General features: G+C 44.5%; 2 protein-coding genes across 8 annotated transcripts in view; one reads left to right on the top strand and one right to left on the bottom strand.

Moving 5' to 3' along the window:
• SLC25A15 (solute carrier family 25 member 15) overlaps nt 1-13,133 on the bottom strand; it is a 30,555-nt gene extending 17,422 nt beyond the window's left edge. For 4 of the 7 annotated variants that reach the window (XR_012158747.2, XM_073342769.2, XM_073342780.2 and 1 more), the window contains exons 1-4: nt 12,560-13,028; nt 11,688-11,837; nt 9,284-9,412; nt 5,084-5,342 (exon numbers count right to left, since the gene is read on the bottom strand). Coding sequence is in view for 6 of the 7 variants with exons in the window: in XM_073342769.2 (XP_073198870.2) it covers nt 5,084-5,342; nt 9,284-9,338 (314 nt within the window). In the remaining variant the exon portion in view is untranslated. The other 3 variants (XM_073342747.2, XM_073342733.2, XM_073342763.2) reach the window with 3 other exon arrangements.
• Nucleotides 13,134-23,957: 10,824 nt separating this feature from the next.
• MRPS31 (mitochondrial ribosomal protein S31) overlaps nt 23,958-27,145 on the top strand; it is a 37,991-nt gene continuing 34,803 nt past the window's right edge. Inside the window, exon 1 of the mRNA XM_073342659.2 lies at nt 23,958-24,151. Coding sequence (XP_073198760.1) covers nt 24,042-24,151 — 110 coding nt within the window. The 5' untranslated portion in view covers nt 23,958-24,041. The remainder of the gene's footprint in view (nt 24,152-27,145) is intronic.

Raw genomic sequence — 27,145 nt, 5'->3', positions numbered from 1 at the left:
ACAAAGCCCGTTGCCAATGGTGTCCACATATCTATTCTGGGGACATCATCATAGGGCCTAATCACACCAGCCACACTATCAGAGGCTCGTTCACCTGCACATCTACCAATGTGATATATGCCATCATGTACCAGCAATGCCCCTCTGCCATGTATAGAATAATAGAATATCAGGGTTGGAAGGGACCTCAGGAGGTCATCTAGTCCAACCCCCTGCTCAATGCAGGGCCAATCCCCAATTTTTGCCACAGATCTCTAAATGGCCCCCTCAAGGATTGAACTCACAACCCTGGGTTTAGCAGACCAATTGTCTAGTCCTCCCCCCCATTACATGTACATTGGTCAAACTGGACAGTCTCTACGTAAAAGAATAAATGGACACAAATCAGACGTCAAGAATTATAACATTCAAAAACCAGTCGGAGAACACTTCAATCTCTTTGGTCACTCGATTACAGACCTAAAAGTTGCAATTCTTCAACAAAAATACTTCAAAAACCAGACTCCAATGAGAGACTGCTGAATTGGAATTAATTTGCAAACTGGATACAATTAACTTAGGCTTGAATAGAGACTGGGAGTGGATGGGGCATTACACAAAGTAAAACTATTTCCCCATGTTTATTACCCCCCCTCACCTCCCACTGTTCCTCAGACGTTCTTGTCAACTGCTAGAAATGGCCCACCTTGATTATCACTACAAAAGGTTTCCCCCCCACACTCTTCTGCTGGTAATAGCTCACCTTACCTGATCAATCTTGTTACAGTGTGTATGGTAACACCCATTGTTTCATGTTCTCTGTGTATATAAATCTCCCCACTGTATTGTCCACTGCATGCATCCGATGAAGTGAGCTGTAGCTCACGAAAGCTTATGCTCAAATAAATTGGTTAGTCTCTAAGGTGCCACAAGTCCTCCTTTTCTTTTTGCGAATACAGACTAACATGGCTGCTACTCTGAAACCTGACATTCAAGACTGTATGGCTTCACTAACCCATGGTATCACAAGGCCACAGCTTCTTTACCAGTTTTTTTGCCAGTGCCTCTATAAAGATAGCTGGCACCATACCAACATGTCCCTGTGATCAACAAAGGATCATGCACTCAGAGAACAGCTCCTACTCTAACAATTGTAGCGCATGCAGTGGAGTGGACCTGTGCAACACACCTCAAAGAACAGTAGTCACGGAAAGGTTAGTAACTGTTTTGGTTTTTTTGTTTGTTTAAAATTAGGTCACTACAGAGCCTCAGACTTTGGTGTCTTCAAGTGGGAGTTCTGTGGTGAAGCAAAATGAGTAGGATGATCTAAAAAAAGAAAAGGAGTACTTGTGGCACCTTAGAGACTAACAAATTTATTTGAGCATAAGCTTTTGTGAGCTACAGCTCACTTCATCAGCTGTAGCTCACGAAAGCTTATGCTCAGATAAATTTGTTAGTCTCTAAGGTGCCACAAGTACTCCTTTTCTTTTTGCGAATACAGACTAACACGGCTGCTACTCTGAAACCTGTCAGGATGATCTAAGATACTCTTCCCTCCTTCCAGAGTTTGGATGAGTAACATGGCAGAGAAATTAGGTACAATGTAGACCATGGCTGAGCTGCTCTGCCGAGCCTCTAATGGGGTGCAGTACAGAACTCAGGGACAGGGTGTGGACATGGGGGATAGACTTATGATGGCTTTCAGCCACCTTTGTGTGTCCCCAATCTTGGGATGCTCCCAGAACTGGAGAATCCCCTGGAGTAACACAATCCCAAATTCCCAGCCCTCTGTAATTTACAGCAGCCCCCACAGCAAGGCTTGCAATGGGGTCCTCTGAAGGCAATCTTACAACTGTCTTCCACAATGCCTTCAGTGGGAGGAATCCTCCTGTCATTGCAACCTTTGGTTCTGGGGCCCTTTTATGCTGCTCTGGTCCTTTTACTGGGTGTGAAGGTCCTGGAGTAGGGGTTTACCATCTCCCATTTTTTGTGTATTACTGCAAGGATTTAATTTTGATCTTTAAAAATAGCAAAATCCTCACACATTCTTTAGAAATCTGAAAGTTCCATGTTTTCCCTGCCACCCAATCCATCTGTCTCATGATGACAAATTGTACATTTGAAGCTATTTAAAAGGCTGGAACCTCTGTTCGGTATATCTAAGATCTTCACAAATACTTTTAAACACTGTGAAAGCCAGAGTCTTCATAATTTAGCTCATCTATGGCTTTTATTAGACACTCCATGAGCCTGTTGACCGAATGCAACCCGAGTGTTGGTTACTCAGCACCCTAACCAGGAATGGAAAAACATTTGATCCTAGGAAAGTGGTGGGGGGGGGGGAAGAGAGAGAGAGTGTGTATAAATTTGACTATATTAATGTTTTAAACTAGTGTACCTTAAATTATGTAGTAAGTGCCAGAGTGCTGCCTAAGCAGAATGTTTTCGGTTTTCTAAATATGCATTGATGCAGTTTTTTCTGAATCTATGAAAAGAGCAGAAGTGCCTTACTGGGAAATTAAATGGACCACGAGATTTTTAAATATACTGAGGAGTCTTACTTCCATTTAATTTTGGCATCTGTTTAAGAAACTAGGCTTCACTTAGGGTGAATACTGAGCATTTTTAACATGCTACAAAAAAAGTCTTTAAAGCCAACAATGCTAGATTCAAGTGTATTTAAGTAGTATTCATCATTTTTCATTTACTGTTAAGCTGAGAGTATATGGCGGAGTTGAGAATTATTTAAGGAAGCAAGTTCACTGCCAAAGTTGAGCCAAAACTCTGTTTTTTGTTTAAATTCAGTTAAATGGAGATTTTTCTGGCTTTGGAGTACAGTGACTTAATCCCTAGTATCTTGATTAGGATACCACAGTCAGTCTATAGAATGAGAGGCTTACAATTTTATCAAGGAATTTTAAAGTTTTAGCTTTCCTTGTGCATGTGTTGTGCCCCTGGTACCTCTGCATTATAAGAGTCTCTAATTATGTGCTATTTTTGCCCCAGAGGTTTCCTGCCTCATTCAATGCACAGGATCAACCTGTTCTGGAGATGACTCAGGGCTGTCAAGTGAAGGAGGCTGTTTGATGTAGGACCCTACTTCATTTGTTGCAGATGTAGGAAGGTGTTTGGTTAATGAGCCAGGAGATTGCAAGAAGAGACTTGATTGTCTCATCGTTAAGGAAGTTCTACAGAATGCATCCGCTGAAGTGAGCTGTAGCTCACAAAAGTTTATGCTCAAATAAATTTGTTAGTCTCTAAGGTGCCACAAGTCCTCCTTTTGTTTTTGTGGATACAGACTAACACAGCTGCTACTCTGAAACCTACAGAACTCTGGAGAACTGGCTTCGATCCTTGGCTTTGTCACAGAGTTTGTGTGTGTGATGCTGCGTCTCTCAAGTGGCCACTAGTTGTGTTCTCCTCATTTTCCGGGTACCTGACCTGAGACCCTGGGGTCTGATTTCCACAAGTGCTGAGCATTCACAGCTGCACAGAGGTCAAGGGGAGCTGAGCTCTGGATATTATAATGCTAGGTACTTTGAGGAAACAATCACATCCTAGATGATTCAAATTGGGCCCCAAAACTAGCAGATACTTTTGAACATACTTCTGTGCCTCAGCTCCCCACCAGTGACATGAGGATACTACTACCCTCTTGCAACATTGAGGTGTTGTGAAGATTAATTAAAAATAGTATGCAAGTGCTTCAATAACACTTTGGGGAGAGGATAATAGAAATGTTTGTGATAACCTTCTGTCTTTAGAACAGAGTTTGAGTAGCATGCAATAATTAAGGCAATAAAACTAAAGATCTTCTATACTTTCCACAGATGCATCTGATGAAGTGAGCTGTAGCTCATGAAAGCTTATGCTCAGATAAACTGGTTAGTCTCTAAGGTGCCACAAGTACTCCTTTTCATTCTGTATTTAGTACAACACCCCAGGGAATAAAAGCAGATTGATAAATGCACTGTTGTTGTTGGAGGCACTTGGCTTTGGTATCACTATGTGCTCTAGTCACCTGTTCCATTACATATTCATCTGCTCTCCAATTAACCCATAATTTCTTCATAGTTAGTGTTTTCTCTTTAGTTATTTCAAAATCCATTCTGACTAGTTATATACTAAACAGACTATCACCTAGAGCAAACTGACCTGGTGTTCAGAGGAGATGAGATATGGGGTAAGACTAGAATATTTAAACATTGTGATCACCTCTAAAATACTTTAGCCTCTAGTGATGTAGTGTAAATTTCCTCCACCTTCTCATTCTGGTAATTATAAGTATATACAGATGGAATGCAGCTAATAAAATTGGTCTTTAAACGGCCTGAAGCTAAGCACATTCTCATATCCTTAAACCAAAGTTTGATCCACAAGTGTCTGGGTTCATTTCCTGAAACCTGACAGGAAAGAAAGGTACCATTTACCCACACACAACACTGATTTTTTCACATTTTACTTTCAATAACTTGTAAGTATTAGAGGGAACACCTAGTTTGCAGAATCACAACCAAGAGCTTCCCCCTTTTTGATGGCAAATTAGTGAAGCCGGAACACAGTTATAACAAGTAAGTGAATGTTATTCGGCATCATCATTGCTCTGGAGGGAACGATAGTTGGGACAGTGCTGAGTCACTGCATAAACCACCTGAGCCATCACTGATATCCATCCATGGAGCAGTGCAGACAATGAAGATGCAGCCTCTCTTAATGATGCACGAGTTACAGCCGCCAATGCTCCAGTAGTTTCATACCCTTTCCTTCACAAATACTACAGCATGGGATTTAAGAAAGATGCTTACAGAATTCTCTTCTCCTTCCCAAAACAAATCATGGTGTTTGGAAGAACCAACACATTTCACATCTGGGTTTTTTGGCAATGGGCACACCCCATACAGACCAGCCATCTGTTCTTATGAAAAATGTACCATAATTGCTGAGACAAGGTCTTGTGTAATAAAGTTAGCACTTGCACAGTGACAAAATGGCACCCCGGATAAGGGCAAAGAGACTGCACTTCATTTTAAAATACAGCACATTAGTATTTACTCTTGACTGCTAGTTGTACAATATTCTGGAGATTACAATTTCTGTTACTAACCTCAGTTTTGCTTTCCTGTCTAATCCAACAATGCCCCTCACAATCTGCTGGCAAAACCCATAGCACATGAATAGGACTGAGTTTTCTGCTATGTTGGCTACAAGTGCCGGGGTGGTCCCTTTGTAGAAGCCTCGCAATCCAACTTGTTTATATGTCTTCACAATACATTCAATGAGTCCTTTATACATGCTGGGAAATGTCTGCATCTTCACCTTAGCAGTATCAAAGGGCTGGCCAGTTAGCACACATGCAGTCCCACCTGAGGAAATAAGAATATCAGTATTCAACAAACCCTTACTGATCATGTGAAAAAAAACTCAACATAATGAAGAAAAAACAAACAAGCAATATGGAGAAAGGGACAAATTCACCACTGGCATAATTAGGCCTACCTCAATCAACTTTGGTGACACCAATGACGACACTGGCTCTTGCAACATTTTTAAGTTACAGAAGTACCAAATGAAAAAGATCAAAGCTTGATTTACAACAGTTAGACATTCGTTCATAACACAAGGCAATCAATTCATACATTGACTAGATGGTGAAATAAGAGTTATCAGTGGAATTAACATTCTCTGTATATTAGGCCGTCACCTCATCAGATGAAGGATGAGTAGATTTGAACCAATGATGTGAAAAGATTATGCAAGAAACTAAAGAAGCTGAATGTGTGAATCTAGGGTGACCAGATGTCCCAATTTTATATGGACAGTCACGGTTTTGGGGGCTTTTTCTTATATAGGCTCCTATTATGCCCTACCCCATCCCAATTTTTTACACTTGCTATCTGGTCACCCTATGTGAATCCAGCACCTTTAGTTGTTTCTGAAGCAGGGAGAAGGTACATTTTGTTTTGAAGGGGTGATTCTCATTAGTACCCACACTCTGAGTGGAGCCACTTTGTATTAAACTGCTGCTGCTCTTGTGTCATGGGGTGAGCCAGAGGAACTCCAATCTGAGCTCCCACACTGTTTCATTTTCCTCCCAGATCAGGTGATTGCAGGCTACACAGCTAACCAGGCTTGGAAGCAGGATATGACACTTCCTGTACTCACTAGGGGAGGGATTAACTAAGGACAGCAAAAGCTGGCAGGGGCAGATGTGGCTCCCTGTTGTGAGAGCTGGGGCAGGTGCCTGTGATGGGCTCTGCTGAAGTCCCCGCAAGGCAGTCTAGGGTGAGGGTGGGGAAAGAGCAGCCAAGAGTCTGGAGAGAAACTGGGGGTGGCTCCTCACTGAAAGAGAGCCAGGAATGTTGTCTGGAAGTAGGTTGGCTGATGACTGCTGGAAGAGGCCAGGGAGAAGGCTTCTTTGGAGAGAAGTGAAAGTAGGAAATGGTATTGGGAATCTGAAGCTGAGGAACTGTGAGTTGAGGGTGGATGGCTGATACAGGGTCCCAGGGCCAGAGCCCAGAGTTGGAGGTGGTGTAGGAACTCCTGTGACCAAGGGACAATGAATTTGTGAGCCCTCAGATAAGGGGCAGAGGTCCAAGTTAATTCCCTCTTGACCAAGGGCTGAAAGACTTTAGGAAACCCTTGCCAACTAATGGCAACTAGGAAAACCCTACTTACCAACAGGGAAGACTTAGATGCCGAGGCCATGGATAGCTCAGGCACTGGTATAAGGGAAGAAGTCCTATTCAACCAAGGAGAAGGACTTGTGTGTCACACACCTCCTACACAGGACTGTAGCCTACTGAAGGTAAAAGTACTTGTTTACTTTCGTTTAGAATGTATTTACCCCAGAAGAGGACGACTTGTTTTGGCCAGAGGGCCAAGTTACTCCAGCAGCCAGGCAAGACATCTCCAGAGAGAAATCTGAAGCATGGCCACACACTTAACAAGGGACTGGCTAATTGGATCCCTACAACATCTTCTGTTAATTGGTTTGCTAGCCTAGGATGCTGTAAAGTCAGCTTCTGTTGAATGGCAAAGATCCAGATGCAGCACAGCAGTAGGAACCAACATAAAACAAGAGCAAGGCACACAGTGAGCTTGCAGCAAGAGACAGAAAACATAAAGGAGACCTTTAAAAATGCTAGAAGATGAGGATAGAAAGGAAGATTAACAGCAGCCTATTAAAACAAAGGAGGAGGATTTTACAGCTAATCGAGTAAGTAAAGCAAGAACAATCTCTTTATAAAGGATTTCAAGTATCAAAGTGAGAGAGACGTTTAAAGGCTTTCGCTTCTTCATGCTGTTTGAAGTTAATATTTGAGTTGCAACCAAAAGAGGAAATAGAGCAAAGAACTATAATCTACCTTTAAACCTGTTTACTGACAGAAAATAGGCAGATTTCCCTGAATAGTGGATGTAATGGGGGTGGGAGGGGAGATGGGGGGGAGAAATGCCATCAGCTTTGGCACATCTCTTTAAATGAAAACTAGGTTTCCTAGCCCTCATGAGAGCCAAGATGACACTGTATTGGCTTTCACTGACAAAGTTATCTTTGTGAGGATTGACTGCTGTGATACTGACTAGAGGTTAGTTTTTGCTGCTGCTATTTCAACCCTGTGAGCATCGGTGAAGTGGACCAAAAAACCAAAAACCAAAAAAAAACAACCAGTGATTTCACTCTACTATTGTTTGGAACAGCAGCAGATCTTGCTTGTGAATCACTACAATAAGGACCCAAAAGCAAAGTAGAAGAAATAGCAGAAATAGGCTGCTCTGGGATGGTGATGAGGTAACAGGGGAAATAAATAGAAGGCTCCCTCTCCTTTCCATCAGCCAGAATGGGCCTTTGTGTGGAAATCTTCAAGTCTGTCACATACTGAATAGCCACAGGCCAATATAAAACAAGTATACCTGGGCAGAGTCAAGGGACAGCAGCCTGGTAGAAACTCTGGCAACCTTCTTATAGGTGTTACCCCTGGATAATGGTAGCTGCACCCTCTTTTCCCTCCACATGCCATCATATTTCACACTGACCTCTGGATTTAGAGCTTGGATCATAGGTGTCTTGTAACATTTGAGTCATGGCTAATATTCTTGGATCCATAGCACAAATACAGGGAACATTCCTAGAACACTAACTCTGTGTATATCTGCACAGCAACTTGACACCCACAGTTGGCCCATGTCAGCCGACTTGGACTGTGGGGCTGTTTCATTACTATATAAACTTCTGGGCTCAGGCTGGAGGTCAAGGCTAGGTAGGGGTTTTTCTTTGCTGTGTAGACATACCCTGAATTAGCAGTATTAGAATATGCAAGAGATGTGATTAGATGGCTAATGTCTTGAATTTGTTAGTAGTAGAGCACCAGCAGCAGTGTTAGGCACTGTACATAGATGTGTATTTTCCATGCTCTTTGTAGAACTCAACTTAAAGTTAATTTATTTCTCCTGATGTTTCATCCTTACCAACCATATTTTAGGCAATATGAGAAATTGGTATTTTCATTTGTAGCTAAGTGGAGGAACAACTTAAGTGAACTGCTGACCTTATGTTACATTATTCTGAATACCATAATGTTTCCTCATCTTCCAAAGAGGCTTTCTGAATGTTGGTTAAAGAGATAACCCTTCAGATAGCTTTCTGCCCCTTTCAATTAGGGAGAGTTTTTAGGACTGAAGCATTATCTCGACTACTTTGCTTGCACATGGTGTTTGCCTTCATTGCAAAACTTTACTTGTGACTGACATTCTGAAACTCATGTGAGCATGAAAATACACATTAGATGTACTCAAACCTACTCTTAGAAAATCATTAGTCTAAAAGAGGTTACATATTTACTTGTTGGCATTGGTTTCAGTGGAGTTATATTAACCTATCAGATGTTTGCAACACTGGGCTAGGTCAGTTAGTTCCCTCCTTCATCTCAACATCTTACTTCAAATGTGGAAGATGTGCCTCTTGTAAAGATTTTCAATTATTAACAGTGCCAATATGACAAATCATCATTTAGCAATCAGATTACTGTCTTTACACTTGTGAGGAGACTTACTTTAAGAGCACAAGCTTTTTTGCATCAGAGTCTCAGAAACTTTGAAAACAGAAAAAAGGAGTACTTGTGGCACCTTAGAGACGAACAAATTTATTTGAGCATCCAATGAAGTGAGCTGTAGCTCACCAAAGCTTATGCTCAAATAAATTGGTTAGTCTCTAAGGTGCCACAAGTACTCCTTTTCTTTTTGCGAATACAAATTAACACGGCTGCTACTCTGAAACCTTTGAAAACAGAGTTTTCTCCAGTATTACCTGCTGCACCTGCTGTGAGGTCAATGGCAGCTTGAATGGCAGGATTTGTCCTCATGTTTCACACTTGCTTATTGCTTACTATGGAATACGAAATCTCCAATGACAGGTAAGATGTCGTGACATGTATACCTAAGGTGGAAAAGGAAAAAACGTTAAAACTATTGTTAACCTGCATATTTCAGCTAAACTACTTTCTACAGACCACCCATTATGCCCATATATCCACTTCTATTTATCTTCTCTTAAATCAAGAGTTCTATGGCAGAGAAAAGATGGTCCAATGGTTAGAGCCCTAGACTTGTACTTGGAAACCCAGGTTCAATTCCCTGCTCTACCAAAGATTTCCTGTGTGACCCTGGGCACATTACCTAGTCCCTCTGTGCCTCACTTCCCCATTTTACAAATGGGAAGAATAGTACCTTTCTACTTCAGAGGGATGCATTAAGATAACTGCACTAAAGATCATGAGGAACTAAGGTACTAGAGTGGAAGCCATATAAATACCTAAGACAGATATCAGTATCACAAAGGATGACGGGAATATGTAAGAATTATCTGGAAAGGGGTTTGGTTGCCTTGTATTCCCAATATAAGTCTTTTTAATGGAAGCCCCAGGTTCAATTTACAGAATGCCTCCCAGTGTGGATTTTATTTGGTTTTGTCTCTCAGGAAGGTGGTTGGCATAATAAATACCCTACAAGGGCAATGTTTTCAAATAAAGCAACACTCATTAAAATAAATCCGCAGATCAGTGCAAAGGCTATTTCATGAGGGGAAAGGTTTTGTTTTGGGCAACAGAACCAAGTTAGAAAACTAATATTAAAGACTTAAACTGGTTTGAAATTCAAAGATCTACATGTATGGGTAGATAATGCCAGCCATATATTCAGCATGGTACTTTTTAAAAATGAGATAAGGAGAGTGAGCAGTTGTACTAGCAGAGTATCCCCTTTCTTACATTATTTTTAATTTTTTTCAAGTAAAGGGGAAATCCACAGAAGAATTAAAACACTCCTAATATGTATTGTATAAATATTTCATCCAAAGTGTTTTGGGGGATAACGGATAAAGAAATGAGAGGGAAAGCAACTCACAGTATGCAGGGAAGGATACATTCTGACAAGGAAGTTGTAAGAACAGTTGTACTGCATCCTTTCTAAAGTTCTGTGATGGACAGACATGGGTTTATAAAACATTTTGAAAGGTTTGTTCCTACATGCCTGTTTATCACTTTGACAGCAGAAAAATTTTGTGCCAAATCGTTATTTACACTTATGAAAGTGCTGACTCTTTCCGTTCTAGAAAGGTCTGGCTTGTACTAGACTGAATATAATGGGATAAAAAAAATCAGCCATTACTAGTACATACTGTATTTCTGAATTATATTTAAAGATTTGAAAGGTATTATTCCCAATAGCATAGTTAACTAGCTACTGTTATTTCAAGATAAAAAGGCTCCAAAATTGTTATACTTAATTATCCTGAAATTAATATCATTACTGTCCTCAAAGCACTTTGTGATTTAGCCCCTTTGATCTCACAGAAGAGCAAAAGAAAAAAAAAATCAAAGAGACTAAAGAGTCTGTGAATGAAGGGAATCACTATGAAGTAGTGAGTCTCTCATTGCAGTGGAACTTGCATTATTGCTACACTGCACTAAATGTAAAGGAAACCATACCAAGCCACAAACGGAATATATGCTCATTTCTATTCCATCCTGCCGATGAGATTTATCACACACTGGGAAAGTGAAGGCAAAACAGGGAAGAGTTTTTCAAAGAAAGTACTCTGACCCACACAAGTACCCAGCCACAGCACTAGATTTAAGATTACATAATTAAATCTAAGCCATCATTTATTGCACGGGTAGTCAATAGGCAGACTGCGGGCCAAATCCAAACTGCCAGATGCTTTTGAGCAGACCCTGAAATCTTTTTATTTTTTTAAATTTCTTTGGATTCTGGACCTTCACTATACCTTGACTGAGAAATTTGGACCGTGACAAAAAATAATTGACCACCATTTATAATCCTGTAGATTTCTCTGAATTTGCAGTAATAAACAAGTGACTAAAAGTCAAATGACTGTTAAAATAGCAATCACTCATTCATACTACAAATCCAAAGAAATCCAGGAGTCATGTAAGAGATTTTCAGGAAATTTACATTTAACAATTCTGTTACCTAAAACAGTGTCTTCCAGCCAAGGACCTCAAAGGACTCTCCAAATACTGAATGATTAAGCCACAAGACCCTCCTGCAAAATAAGGACTAATGCCCCACTTCAGAGACCAGAAAGACAGGGCATGACTTTTGACTTGCTTAAGGACACAGCAGGCCAATGACCAAAGTAGAATTTGAATACAAGGGCCATAAAAGTGCCATTTCTTGGCTGGAGCTCTTACCCTTCACCCTAATAAGAATGGACTTGTTTTTTCATTGTCCAAATGCAAGCTTTGAGAAGAGTAGAAGCATAAGCCTGAGGCTGTCCTACTGTTTCAATTTAGGTAGGAGAAGTTTGTATCCATGTCTCTGCAAGCTCTTTCCTGCACTACCTGTTAATTAAAAAAAAATTAAAGTCATGCACATTACATGAATAGAACAGAGGAAGGAAACTTCCTTCAGAGCTTGTGATCTAAGGGAAGGTGGGAGAGTGTTCGGCTACGTCTGCGTTGAAAATGCTACCCCAGATCAGCTGTGCCACTGTAGAACTTCAGGATTGACACTTAGTGAGGGGAGAGGTTCTCCCAACAGCCTTGTTAATCCACCTCCCCAAAAGGCGGTAGCTAAATCAACAGAAGAATTCTTCCATCAACCTAGCACTGCCTACCTGGGGACTTTGGTCAGCTTACTTTTTTTTTTTTTAAAACAAGCTTTTACTAGTTATGGGCACATCTCTATCTTCCATGAATATTCTAGCCAGTACACATTTCTAAGCAAATGTTGTAGAATATACATTGAAAGCAAACTGGGCATTTGTAATCACCACTATTTACATCAGAAGCACAATGCTAAGGGACACTCTCAAATTAAAAAGAAGGAGGAGGACTTGTGGCACCTTAGAGACTAACCAATTTATTTGAGCGTAAGCTTTCGTGAGCTACAGCTCACTTCATCGGATGCATGAAGCTCACGAAAGCTTATGCTCAAATAAACCGGTTAGTCTCTAAGGTGCCACAAGTCCTCCTCTTCTTTTTGCGAATACAGACTAACACGGCTGCTACTCTGAAAACCCTCAGACTTCGACACTCAGACACCCCCAATTTCTAATACACACAACGATCTGCTTGTAAGCGCCAGACCAGGCACTGCCGGCAGAAGCCAGGCCGCTGGGAACAAGGAAGGGCTTTGGGAAGCAAGCCGGTTTGCCGACAGGTCACAAACAGAAAGGGCCAAACGTGTCCAGGCAGTCAGCGGCCGGCTCTAACGGGGTCGAGCGGTGGCAAGTCCATTGAATGAACTTCACGGGCGCAGCTCACTGCCCCAGAGGCGATGGCCCGCACTGGAAACAACAGCGCCTGGGAGCGAGCGCCGCAGCGAGGACTCCCCGCGCCTCTCGCGCCGCGTGACGGGCAGCTGCTCGAGCGGCTCCGCGCTGCAGCCGCACCGGCGGATCGCGCCCGCCCCTGCGGGCCCCGGCAGCGGCACCTGGGGAGTGGGGGTTCTTGGTGGTTCCGGAGGCCCCGCGGCAGACACGTGCGCAAAGGAGGAGCCGGCTGCCAGCGCCTCCCCCGGCCGGCTCAGCCCCCTCCACTCACCCAACGCCCGAGACCCACCGCGCCGCCTGGCCCCGCCGCCAATATATAGCCGGGCCGCGGGAGGCGGGGCCCAGCCCGGCTCGGAGCGCCCCGCCCCCAGACCAGGGAAGCGGAACTAGTCAGAGCCCCCCGCGCAGGGACCCTGCCGAGCGGCCGCGGCAGCGCCCCCTTGCGCCCCCCCCGGCCCCCCCCGGCGGCGCGGCCTGGGAGGGAGAAAGCGGAGGCGCGGAGTGTGCGTGAGAGAGAGAGAGAGAGACGGGGTGACTCCCGGGGGTGGGGCACGGTTGTCGGGGGGACGGGAGGGGGTTGTCCGGGGGACGGGTGGGGGATGGGGAGAGTGGGGGGCTGTGGGGGGACGGGTGGGGGTTGAGGAGACCGGGGGGTTTCGGGGGGACGGGTGGGGGTTAGGGAGAGTGGGGGGCCGTAGGGGGACGGGTGGGGGTTGAGGAGAGCAGGGGTTTTCGGGGGGACGGGTGAGGATTAGGGAGAGTGGGGGGCTGTGGGGGTTGAGGAGAGCAGGGGTTTTTGGGGGGATGGGTGGGGGTTGGGGCAGCGGGGGGCTGTCTGGGAGCGGGTGGGGGTTGGGGTGAGTGGGGGCTGTCAGGAGGATGTGTAGGGTGTTGCTGGGAGAGCAGGGGCTGTTGGGGGGATGGGTGGCGTTGGAGAGAGCAGGGAGCTATCGGGGCAGGTGGGTGGGGTGTTACGGGGAGAGCAGGGGCTGTCAGAGGGTCGGGTGTGGTGTTGCAGAGAGTGGGGGCTATTGGGGAGGAGAGTGGGGTATAGCAGAGGGAGTGGAGGATTGTTGCAGGGGACAGGTTAGGCCTTGGGGAGAGCGAGGGTTGGGTGGGGCATTGTAGGGGGAGTGGGAGGTGTTGGGGGAATGGATGTAGCACTGGTGGGGAATAGAGACTTTTCCGGAGATAGATGGGGCATTGGAGTGAGCGGTGGGTTATTGGGATGGATGGGGAACATGGGGCTGTTGGGGGATGGTAGGGGATTTCTGGGGGGATAGTGGGGGAGCAGTGGGATGGAGGCCAGGTGGATATGTGATGGGGAAAGTGGGATGAATGTATCATGAGGGTTGAGAGCATTGCAGGGAAGCAATGGGGAGGTATAGTGGGGGGAATGGAGTGTGTGTGATGGATATAGGAGGAAAGAGAGTGGGCTAGTGGGATGTTTCTTTGCTTGTTAAAAGGGCAAAGGCCTTGCTATAGCCAGCTCACTTTTATGAGCACTCATGTGTCATGGAAATAATGGGAGAATATCAAAGGTGCCGTCACGAACAGACTGGATCCCCAGAGCCAAAAGTCAGTGGAGCTCTGCATGGGGGCAAGGGTCTGCCTGCATTGATCCAACAGCAGGACTGGAACAATGGTCTCAAGGGTCTGCCTGCATTGATCCAACAGCAGGACTGGAACAATGGTCTTTTTCTCAGAGCAGTGACTGGTGACAAAGGTAGACCAAATAAGCAGTCTGAACATCGCAGCAGCCAGCATCTCCCTGCTGCCATATCGCAAGAAGCCGCACCTGTTTTACCTAATCTGAAAAATGTTCCCTGCACTCTGCACAGAGTCCACTTTCTTGCTAAGGAATCTAATTATGGGCAATAAACAAAAATTCACAGCCTGTGACCTGTCCCTGACTTATATTTTATGCCCCTGACTAAAATCTTGGGAGGTCTAGGGCAGAGGGCGGCCGGGGAGTGCTGCGGGTGCTCTGAGGAGATGTGTTGGTGCGCGGCCTGGGCCCCCTGCTGGTGCTGTGGGGGGGTGGGGGTGGCGGGGCACAGCCTGGGACCCCTGCCATCAGTGAAATGTGGTTTTACTTCGTGGAGGCATTTAGTCAGAAAATTACATACCCTTTGATTATAAATTACAATATGTACTTACAAATGGATCAAAACAGAACTTTAATGGCCTGATCCTTCAATTATACCTATAGGGAGACCCTTTGAAGTCAGTGGGGCTCTGTGCAGAGAGCCACCTGTGCAGATCCAGTTGCAAGATGGAGTTTAAAATCATAAGAACGGTCATACTGGGTCAGACCAAAGGTCCATCTAGCCCAGTATCCTGTCTTCCAACAGTGGCCAATGCCATGTACCCCATGAGCGGCGGGCCAGAGCGCTGACAGCGCAGCGCACTGAGGCTGGGGGGGAGGGGCCTAGGACTAGCCCCCCTGGTCGGGAGCTCAGGGGCCAGGTAGGACGGTCCCGTGGGCCGGATGTGGCCACAGGCCATAGTTTGCCCACCTCTGATCTATAACCTACCCTGCACCAACTCTTGACATCACTATGAGATATCACACTCAGATGTCACTCCCAGTAGACTGTGCAAAAATTCATAATGTGATTATCTTTCTTTTTAATTAAAAGTGAAATAATTAACAAGATTGATGTCTATGCTGACATCATTAGGCTTCAGAATGAACACCTCACGTTGGTATCCTATACCTCACAGAAAGATGGAAGAGCAGCAGCTGCACTGGTTTGAACTTCAAAATACATCATGAGCCATTGTACCTAAACAGGCTAATGCTCCTGGGAGATGCCACGTGCCTGCAGCCCTCCTAAGCTGTCCAGGTGTGTGCTTGCATTCAGGCATGCACACGCACTTCCACATGTGCTGGCTTAAGGCCATAGTCTTGTCCAAAAAGTAAAACTGACCAATGCTAATTTCGTTGCCCAAGTTGAGTGAAGTGTAATAAATTAGCATCATAAATGCCAGAAAGAGAAGTAGACATTTATTTGTCCTTCATTGTTAATCTATTGTATGCCTTTGATAACATAGTTATGGATGATTGATTGTTACCTTAACATTCCTTTAAAATAATGTGAGTATTCCTCTAAATATCAAAACTATTAATGAAAAACAGAACAGAATATAAACAATTCCATTAAACACTTTGTTAATTATGAAGTGATTTTTAGTCCTTAAACTGAGAATATTTTGCTGAGACAATGTTAAAGTGTAGGTCCAATGAGCTAATTATTGTTCCAAAGTAGGAGTTATTATTCAGTCAGAAACTATTTTGGATTGTTTCCCTCTGAGTTGCTGTAGGGTGGTGGTGCTGTTAGAAAAATTCGTTGATTGAAAATTATCTAGCCTCTGCTGCTAATGAAGCTTGTGACTTAGAATTAAACTAGAGGCTGTCTGCAGTCACCGTGTGTCTTGTGTCAAATGTTAACACCATGCCTTGATTACTGCAGGATATACATTATATGTTAATGCATAGAGGTCACATTCCCTGTGTAGCCCGTAAGGTGTGCTCTGCAGATGCTTGGACCATGTACAAAAGATTTAGAAATCAAATATACTGTCCTTGAAACAGAATAGTAAATTGTTTGCTGTTAGTTAATGTATTTGTGTAGTGCAATACTGTAACGTCAGTGCTGCCACTGTGCAGCTAATGACATTATTTGCATTCTCCTCTCTGAGATGCAAAAAAAAATGCATATTAAAGGTGACCTGGAAACTTTAAAAACCATGGAGCTTATGCCCTTTTTTTGTTTTTTTTATAATGTATGAATGCCTGAAAGGTTTAGACAATTAAAAAGGAGTGGGACTGTATTTTTTTTAAACCTGAAAAATATCAACTCTGTCTTCAGTGGAAGTCTCCCTGGAAGGGTCCAGAGAAGTGGAGGGAAAGCCTTAGCCCTTAATCGAAAATGATAAATCATTAACAAAGACAGCTTTTTTCCAACAATTTTGAATAAAAATATGCTTCCCCTCTCAGTCAGTTTTCACTTCTTTGGTACCTATGATGTAAACCTGGTAGGTCTTTAGTTGTCCACAGAGTCTTCCAGGAAAAACAGGGTAGTCAGCCTGTGAATGGGTGAACAGTCTCTGCATGCCCCTCTTGGACACTGGAGCTATACCCCATCTTAATTTCCCCAAGTGGAACAACAATAGATTTCAGACTTACCTGTCCTGAGGCAAGGAGAAGCTGACACACATTAACAAAAATACCATCTCCTTTTAATCAGTCTTCAGTTCAGGAATCCTTACAACAAGGAGCTCTCTCTCTCTCTGCTCCATTTTCTGTTCCTGTTTATATGGCCCAGACGTTATGTTGGATCATGTTAAAGAAGTTCTGTATTAAAATCACAAATGAGTTTGATTCTCCATAGTTTAAATTCCAGGGTATTACTAATTAAGAGGTTTGAGAGTAACAGCCGTGTTAGTCTGTATTCACAAAAAGAAAAGGAGTACTTGTGGCACCTTAGAGACTAACCAATTTATTTGAGCATAAGCTTTTGTGAGCTACAGCATCCGATGAAGTGAGCTGTAGCTCACAAAAGCTTATGCTCAAATAAATTGGTTAGTCTCTAAGGTGCCACAAGTACTCCTTTTCTTTTTACTAATTAAGAGGTCTCTTGGTCTCTTATTTTTACTGTTTCTCTCCCTCTCAGTGTGAAACTTGCAAGCTGCTAATTGTGTTAGTACATCCTAAGACAGAGTCTGTTCTCAAAGCAATACTTTGTAACAACAACTACTCACAACAAGAGAGACTCAGAGCAATACTCTGTAACAACAGAAACAGCACCCCGCCCTTTTGTTGTATTTATCTCGCTTTGTTAACAATTGTGATTAAAATAGAGATAGAGGATGTATGTGGATGGATGCTTGGTGTGGATAATAACTGAATGATCAGGGAGGTGCCAGTCTAAGAATCCAGTGTCCATCGGCAGAAGAAGGCATCAAATGGAAACAACCAGAGGACCCCCGGAGGGCAGACTGGAATCCACCCAACAGCTTCAAGGATGGGAGAACCAAAGAACAAGATAACATCTGGCAACACGGAGCCGTCAGGAATGTGCCATCTGCTGATTGATTCAGCAACAGCATGATGAAGCAATTCCCATAGATTGGCATAGGAAGAAATTCCTATAAAAATGGACTCTAGAAGCTGAGAACGTTGGGGTCTGATTCTGCTAACCAACTTCCAGAAGCATCAGATGAGTATCTGACAAGGCCCTGCTCCCTCCTCATGTCCAGGCCACCTGGCCAGTGGCTTGGCATGAGCAACTCTAAGGCTGGTAACTATGATAACAGCCTAGCAGAACCTCTGTGTATGTGTGTGTATGAATGAATGTGTGAATAAATATGAAATTGAATAGAATGTTATAGCTATAACTAACTGCTTACTATGATTCTTTCTGTATTCACAATAAATGTGGCATTTTGCCTTTTCCCCTTTAATAAGATCCTGCTGATTTTTATTTTATTGGTATAACACAGACTCCTGGTAGGGCCGGGCCTCCTTGATTTTCCTCAGGCTGCAGGCTTTAGACTCCATCCAGCCTGTCCCTTAAAAGGGTAATAGAATCATAGAACCACAGGGTTAGAAGAGACCACACAGGTCATCTAGTCTAACCCCCTAATGCAGGATTTATTGTGTCTAAACCATCCAAGACAGATGGCTATCCAGCCTCTTTTTGAAACCTTCAGTGAAGGAGATTCCACAACTTCCCTAGGCAGTCTGTTCCATTGTCCTACTGGTCTTACAGTTAGGAAGGTTTTCCTGAGATTTGATCTAAATCTGATATGATTGCATCTTGTCCTGCCCTCTGCGAGAAAAGTGAACATTTTTTCTCCATCTTTCTAATGACAACCATTCATTTGAAGACTACTAACGTGTCCCCCCTTATCTCCTCTTTTCCAAACAAACTAATATATCCAGTTCCTTCAGCCATTGCTCATATGGCTTGCATTCCATCCCTTTGGTCATAGGCACTGGAAGTCAGTATGCAGGGGGTTCTGCGGCACCCCCAGGTTTTACACCCGGTATTCTGGCTGCTGGCCTTGCGCCCCTGCCACCCACAGTCCCGGCCACCTGCCCCTCTGCTGCCCAGGGACTCTGCTGCTGGCCCTGGGTCCCGCTCAGCTACTGGCCCTGGGTCCCGATTGGCTGCTAGCCCTGCATCCGAGGGCTCTGCTGCCAGCCTGGGGTCCCACTTGGCCACCAGCCCCAGTGGTTTTGCTGCTGGCCACCAGGTCCTGCCCAGCCACCGGGTCTGGGGTCCTGGACACAGCCCCATGCCCAGGGTTCCGCACCTGCCCCTAACTGTGACCCCAGCCTCCACCATCTTACCCCAGTCCGCGTCCTTCCATCACAGAGCCACAGCCCTGCTCCCAGCCCCAGCTCTAGGGGTGCAGACAGGGGTAAGAGGGCTGCACCCCCATTCCAAAAACTGTTCCAGCACCACTGCCTCTGGATCCTTTCCGGTTTCTTTAAATCCTTTATATATATATAACCTGAATAGGTTTTCAGGAACCCTTTAAAATAAGTATATATGGTTTGCTCAGAGCCAGTGAAGTATCTATTTAGAATGCTATTTTAAAGAGTGAGTTAACAAAACCTCAAAGGATGAAGTGAGTGAAAATGAGAAATGCAGTTTCTGAGAAAAGATCAAAGGACAGATTCTGTGTTCTGCCACAGTAACAGTAGCCAGAATTGTGCTGTAGGGAGTAGGGGGAGAAATCCCTCACAAGAGATGTAGTATACTGCCTCATTGCAAGACCTGGCACAAGAGGCAGGAGTTAGTGGTGACTCTGTGGCAGAGGACACTGTGGCATTTCTGCGCTGTGACACACTCCATATGCAGTCTAGGAAGAGGAGAGAAGGTGCATTAATCCACCTTTATGCTCTTAGGATTCTGGGCTGCTCTGGGAGACAGTGTGGCCACTGGTGTAAATTAGAATAGCTATGGACTACTCTAATATTTGGGAGCCACCCATCCTGAAGGCACAATGATGAACCAGAAGCTACCTTTTTGCTCTCTATTCTGGCCTGCACCTTCTGAGTTGCCCCTCTAGGAGGTGCAGCACAGAACCTCAACCCAAATAACATTTAAGCTCGGATGTAAGATTTATGCTTCAAAAGAATTACAGTGTTTCCATAGTGCATGACTGCAGATAGGTTTTACTGCAATTCTACATCCCATAGAAAGTGACAGTGCTCCATCTAACCCAGTATCCTGTCCCAAGAGTACCACGTGCTCTGGAGGAAGGTGCAAGAAATCTGAAGTGGGTATATATGGAATAATCTGTCCATAGTGGAAGTTTCTTTTAACTCTCTTTATTAGATTGGTTTATGCCCTGAAGCATGAGGGCTTATATCCCTTTCAGATTTTTGTTTCTCTTTTTTTTTTTTATTGTGGAAATAACAGAGTCAATGCTCCAACTAAAAAACGTCTTGCTATTTCAATTACAGTAAAATGAAACCAGGGATGGTGCTGTGTCCTGCTTTTCCAGTACCTGTCTAAAATTGGGATGAGAATGAGAGTAAACTTGTTTAGGTTTAATTCAGATCAGTCTGTACCTTAATGGGCACGGTCTACAATGACAATCTTTCTCAGGCGTCTCACAATTATTTTTTATTTTAATATTCTTTATTTTTTGCATTGTTCCTCCAAAAATATAACTATTGGGTACATGCCAGTATCTACCAGCTGGTTTTTAAAGTATACAGTCATATAATCCCAGATGTTTATAGCTTTTCACTTTGCCCCCATATTTACGAATGTCTACAGAAACGATGTTTTGGAAATTCAAATTGACAAAGACGTCAGTTGGCACTGTTGGCTACTAATGTCCATTTAACTATTACCAAATCAGCCCTGGTGTGTCCTCCTCTCCTTCTGACAGGAAATATCTCTAAAACTGACTCATTTTAATGGCGCCATTGGATGACAGAAATAATGAGAAACATCTGACTGGACACATTAGTTTAATTAATACATATTTAAAATAACATTCTTCAGGGGTATGTGCCATATGGCCAAACCAGAAAAGGAGTTTACCCTTCAGAGTGTTGAGTACCCTCAACTTCCATTAAAAGCTTTGGAAATTGAGAGCCCTTAAACACCTTACAGGAGCCAATTGGCACATCATGGGATTGGATCCATATGTCTATAATTCCAGCAGGCATGATGAAACCACATGAAAATTCAGAAAGTAAAGGCTTCTTTACATGTAATATAACTTTTTTACAGTTTTTGATTAAGACTTGATTTAGACCAAAGATCAGAAAAATATGCAATGCAGAGAAGTTTGAGAAACAGCTGCACTATTGTGCATAATGCTTTGCTCAGTCCATACACTTGTATACAAACATAAGAATGGCCAGACCGGGTCAGACCAATAGTCTACCTAGCCCCATATCCTGTCTTCTGACAGTGGCCAGTGCCAGATACTTCAGAGGGAACGAACAGAACAAGGCAATTACTGAATGATCCATTCCCTTTCGTCCAGGCTCAGCTTCTGACAGATACAGGTTTAGGGACATGGGGCAGCCCAGGGCATGGGGTTGCATCCCTGACCAGCTTGGCTAATAGCCATTGATGGACCTATCCTCCATGAACTTACTTAATTTTTTTTTAACCCAGTTATGGCCTTCAAAACATTCCTTGGCAATGAGTTCCAGAGGTTGACTATGCATTGGCTGAAGAAGTACTTCTTTATATTTGTTTTAAACCTGCTGCCTATTAATTTCATCAGGTAACCCGAGGTTCTATTGTTATGTAAAGGAGTAAATAACACTTCCCTATTGACTTTTTCCACGCCATTCATGATTTTATAGATTTCTATCGTATCTCCCCCTTACAGTCCTAGTCTTTCTGAAAATCCAAATTCACTTTGTAAACTGGATCACCCTTGTCCACATGCTTTTTGTCCCCCTTGAAGAATTCTAATAGATTGGTAAGGCATGATTTTTCTTTTTTCTATGTTGACGCTTCCCCACCTACGTGCAGGGATGAAAAGTAACTTAAAAGACTTATTGGTACTCCAGAGTCCTGAGCAGGGGGCATGGCCTCGACTGGAAGAGGCATGGCCTTGACCGGAAGATGCATGGCCGGGGCCTTTAAATCACCCCCAGAGCTACCAGCTGCAGAGGCAACTGGGAGCCCCAGGGCTCAGGGGTGATTTAAAGGGCCCCAGGTTCCGTCCGCCACTACCACAGCGGAGCTCCAGGTCCTTTAAATCACCGCCGGAGCCCTGCCACTGCTACCCTGAGGCTCCGGCAGCGGGGCAGCCCAGGGAGCAAGGCAGGGAGCCCAGGGAGCAGAGCAGAGTGGGCTGGGGCCGGGTTGCTCCACTTCCCGCTGCCCCATGAGTGCGGGGTCAGGCCTGCCCTGCACTCACTGGGCGACAGGAAGTGGAGCGACTCAGCTCCAACCTGCTCCGCTCCACCGGCTCGTGCTGGGGGGTGATTCCCCCCTGCCCCCCAAGCCTGTTCCTGCCCCCCCACGGAGGCCTGGGCCCCCCCTTGCAGGGTGTGTGGGGGCTGCGTAAGGCACCAAAATGGCTAGGGATGGCCCTGATTTCATGGTATATGCCTGTGTGTGAAAGACAGGGAAAGAAAGAGAGAAGAGAAAAGGGAAGAGAGAGAGAGAAGGACATGGTGAAGTGGAAGCCCTGGAGCCTGTTCCTACTTCCCACAGCTAGTGGCACCAAAAGTGGTGCTATATAAGGTAGTACACCGGCCACCGACAGTACCTGGAGGCGTGAGCCGGAGCGACACCGTGCATCAACTACAAGAAAGGGACCGACTGTCCGTTGGACCATATAAACTGGAACCATAAACTCACTGAACATTAAATCTCACCAAATGAGGGTCAATCCGTCATCATCATCGTATCCACTCATTATACTCCACACCTGAACATAGCCATTATATGAACAACATACCCTCATATCTCAATGTCTGTACTTTAACCTGTTAATCTTTTACCCCCAATCTGGGATATTGCAGTTTATGTATTCCTTACGCCATCTGATCTTAAACCGAACTTCGCACCCCTTGATAATCTGTACGTTATTCTCTGATACCCAGAAACATCTACACTTAAATTCTGTACCGTTCCCTTTTTTTTTAAAAAACATCATCTTAATAAAATGCTTATATCTGAGCAGCAGGCACCTGTCTGTATTTGCTGCATCCCAGCAGGGTGCAGGCAGCCATGCAAATGCCCTATTTAGAGAGGATCCTGATTTTGAAGAATCCTGGAGAACAAGCAACCATAATATTCAGCTGGTTTTGATAAAAATTGACAGTGTAGGGCTCAAGAGAAATACTTTTCTTGGTCTGTTGTCTCGAATACCAATATTGATTACAGGGCTGGAGGACTAAATTAAGAATAAAGATTAAAAGAACCCAATGTAGATAATTTGAAATGAAGCCTAAAATGGAGGGCATAATAATTATCAACAGCCATTTAAAAATGTAAACACAATGAAGGGAACAAAGGCATTCAGAGTACTAAAAGGAGCTGTAATTAGGAGTAGTGGTATATTAAAGAGAAAATATCTTTTTCTTATATAGACTCCTATTGTCCTCCACTCCCTGTCCTGATTTTTCACAATTGCTGTCTGGTCACCCTACTTCATTCTCTCTCTCACACACACAGTGGGGGTGGGCTGTAGGCAGGAAGAGTTCAAAAATCAAAAGACAAACCCCAGACAAATGTTAATCTTTAACACACGCCCCCACCCCACCCCCCCCAAAAAAAACCCACATGATTTTTTCTCTCTTGAGGTTGGCACTGCCGGGTAGAACCGTGTGTCATCTGCGCGTTGCTGGCACTTGTGTCCTTGTTGTCAGTTTGCCAACTGTCTATGAACAAAGTGACTTGCCCAAGGTCACTCAGGAAACCCGTGGTAGCGCCAGGAATTGAATCCAGTTCTCCTCACGCCCAATCCTCTGGCCACTGGACCATCCACCCTCTCCCCACACTGGGGAAGCTTCTGGCCAACAACACAAAACTCTTGTTATTTGAAAACACACCCCTGTAGACGTGTCCCTCTCACTCTTCCCGCGCTAGGCATGAAGGCACCAGCTAGCTCCCGCTTGCACAGCATGAGGCCAGGCCTCCCCTAGGGGAATCGATCCCGGAACCAGTTTCCTTGGCTGCTGTTTCCAGGCGGAAAGTTGAGGAGACGGACCCACGCCCGGAGGGGGAGCGCTTAGGGGCGAGGGCACGCCGCTCTCTGGGCCGCCGAGATGTGGAGCCGCGTCTCTGCCGTCGGGAGCCGCACGCGCGGCCTCTGTCGCTGCCGCCTCCTCCTCGCCCTCCCCCGGGGCGCCCAGGAGCAGGAGCAGGGGCCGGGCAGGTGAGCTCCCTGCGTGGGGCGGGTCCCTGAGCGCGGGTCGGCGAGGCCGCTCCGGGTGCCGAGGTTTGTCAGCAGCGGCCCCAAGGCCGCTCTCGCAGTGAGACGGACCCGCCTGAAACGCGGGCCGGGCCGGGCCGGCCGCGCCCGAACCCCGAGGGCCCGAGCTGCGGCTTTCGGGGGGTGTGTGACTGAATTGGCGGGGACTCGCCTCTGCCGGCGGGCATTGGTGCAGGGTCACGCCCCGCCTGGGCGCCCGCGGCTTTTAACAAGCGGCCGCCGGAGAATTGTGGTGTTCTGCCTCCCAGCGCTCCGGGGAGCCGTTTGCAGTTTTCTCGGTGCGGTCCCATCCGCCGCTGGCTGACAGCCCAGGCCCACTCCACTGACTTCAGTGGGACTCAGTGGGCAGAGCCGGATTGTGAGAGTTGGCGGGTCTTTGTGTGGCTTTTTTATAAAGCAAGAACCGGGCAGGTTGGTCTCTAAGGTGCCACAAGTACTCCTGTGTGTGTGTGTGTGTGTTTTAACCGGGCAGGTGTATTTTCTGAGACTACTTTCAACTCGTTTTCTGACCTGGATTTCAAGTGAACGTAGTTTAAGTCCAGAAGGGACCATTAGATCATCTAGCCTGTTTGCCTATATACCATAAGCACTTAAATGTCATTGTTACCTCGGTATTGAGCTCAATAGCTTGTGTGTGGCTGAAGCATAATTGTGTGTGGCTAAAGGATCTCTCCCAGAAAGGCATCCAGTCTTAGTTTGGAGACACAAAGAGACTCTTCCCTTGTTAGTTTATTCCAGTGGTTGCTCATCACCCACTTTCAAAAAAATTTGTTTTATTTCTATTTTGAGTTTGTCTGACTTCAGTTTCCTGCCATTTGTTTTTTTTTAATGCTTTTCTTCACTAGATTAAAGAGCTCTTTTGAACCCACCATTTTCTCCCTCTGAATTATCCACTGTAATCAAGTCACTTCACAATCTTCTTTTTTATAAGCTGAACAGACTGAGCTCTCTGTATGTCACTGGAAGTCCCATGAATCACTTTTGTGGCTCTTTTCTTCACCCTCTCTTTTTTCACATTGTTTTTAAACTGTGGACACCAGAACTGTCCACAGAATTCCAAGCAACAGTGCACCATATACAGAGGTAAAATCATCTCCCTTCTTCTACTCACTACTTCCCTATTTCTACATCTGAGGAACACCATTGGCTCTTTTTGCCGCAGCATCACAATGGGAACTCATGTGGAGTGTTGCTTCTTAACTATAACACCAAAATCTTTAAGGTGTTTGTCCTCACAACGATGGGGAAAGTACTAGTATCCCCATTTTTACAGATGTGGAACTGAGATACAGAGAGACTAAAGGCTTATTCTAAACCAGAAGTTATACAGGTAATTGGTATGCTGTGAATTTATACCCCAATATTTATACCCATATCAGTCCCGGAGTGGACACTCCTTATGTTCTCTCTGATTTAGCCCCTATTGCTTTGAAAGCAGTTTAGGGTTTAAAATGCTGCTTAAGTACCAGCTCTACTGGGCTTATGATACTAGAGATGTCATGAAGTGTTTTCAAGGGCAGCTGGCTTACTTCATGTCATTTTCTTTCCCACCCCTCAGAGTCATTTGTGACAGGTCTTCTCATCCAAGGCAGTAGACTTCTCAATGAGCTGGTAGTGCTGCTAGAGAATGGGGCTGCACATTTTTAGCATCCGTCCACTGTTGGTGTCAGTTGTTATGTAGGTTATCGTATACAAAAGTAAAAAACTATCATGTCTCTCCTTCTATCTTGTGATGCCAAACTGCTATATATATTTGTGGTCTCACCAGCACTTAAAATATGTGTGTGTGAGCAGTAAAGCAATGCTGTCTGTTGGTACAGATGTATGCTCAAAGCGTTGGATAAAAATTAGCATGGTTTGGAAACTAGTATATTTTACAGGGCACTGGAGACATTTAACCACTTCCAATAAGAATTGTATTGTATTGTTTTTTTTACTTCAGAACTACCTGTTTTCTGTCTTGAATGAAATACGTAAGCAAGGTAGCCTAATAATACAAGGATATCCTCTTTTTGAACAGTTTTTGAACATTTGGAGGGTATTTTGAAGAACTGATAATGCAAAGTATATAACATAGTAGTTATTGTAAGTGACTACAGCTTTCCCATGTTGATTTCTAAATTGCTCCTAATGCTTCATGCAGGGAGAAAATAATTACTTCCAATAAGTAATGCAAAATGAGCTGATAGGAAAAGATGCTTTTTTGGGGAAAAATTATGGAGACACTGAATTGTAGTGGATAATAGCAAAGTCTGCTTGGTGTAAGTCAGAAGGCTTTCCACAGCCTAATTAACAGGGTTGTGAAGTGTTACTTAGTTTTTTTTGTTCACAACATGCTTTTTTCACTGAAGGTGTTGGTTTATGCCTGTTTAATTTTCTCTATAGTATACTAATGTTTGGAACATATATAGGTGCTTTTAAGCAGTCCATGAATCATAGAATATCAGGGTTGGAAGGGACCCCAGAAGGTCATCTAGTCCAACCCCCTGCTCGAAGCAGGACCAATTCCCAGTTAAATCATCCCAGCCAGGGCTTTGTCAAGCCTGACCTTAAAAACCTCTAAGGAAGGAGATTCTACCACCTCCCTAGGTAACGCATTCCAGTGTTTCACCACCCTCTTAGTGAAAAAGTTTTTCCTAATATCCAATCTAAACCTCCCCCACTGCAACTTGAGACCATTACTCCTCGTTCTGTCATCTGCTACCATTGAGAACAGTCTAGAGCCATCCTCTTTGGAACCCCCTTTCAGGTAGTTGAAAGCAGCTATCAAATCCCCCCTCATTCTTCTCTTCTGCAGGCTAAACAATCCCAGCTCCCTCAGCCTCTCCTCATAAGTCATGTGTTCCAGACCCCTAATCATTTTTGTTGCCCTTCGCTGGACTCTCTCCAATTTACCCACATCCTTCTTGTAGTGTGGGGCCCAAAACTGGACACAGT

Source organism: Lepidochelys kempii, chromosome 1 (genome assembly GCF_965140285.1).
Source record: "Lepidochelys kempii isolate rLepKem1 chromosome 1, rLepKem1.hap1, whole genome shotgun sequence".
NCBI classification, from domain to species: Eukaryota; Metazoa; Chordata; order Testudines; family Cheloniidae; genus Lepidochelys; species Lepidochelys kempii.
Note: the sequence above shows the minus strand (reverse complement) of the source record. Positions and strands in the feature narration are given on the sequence as shown.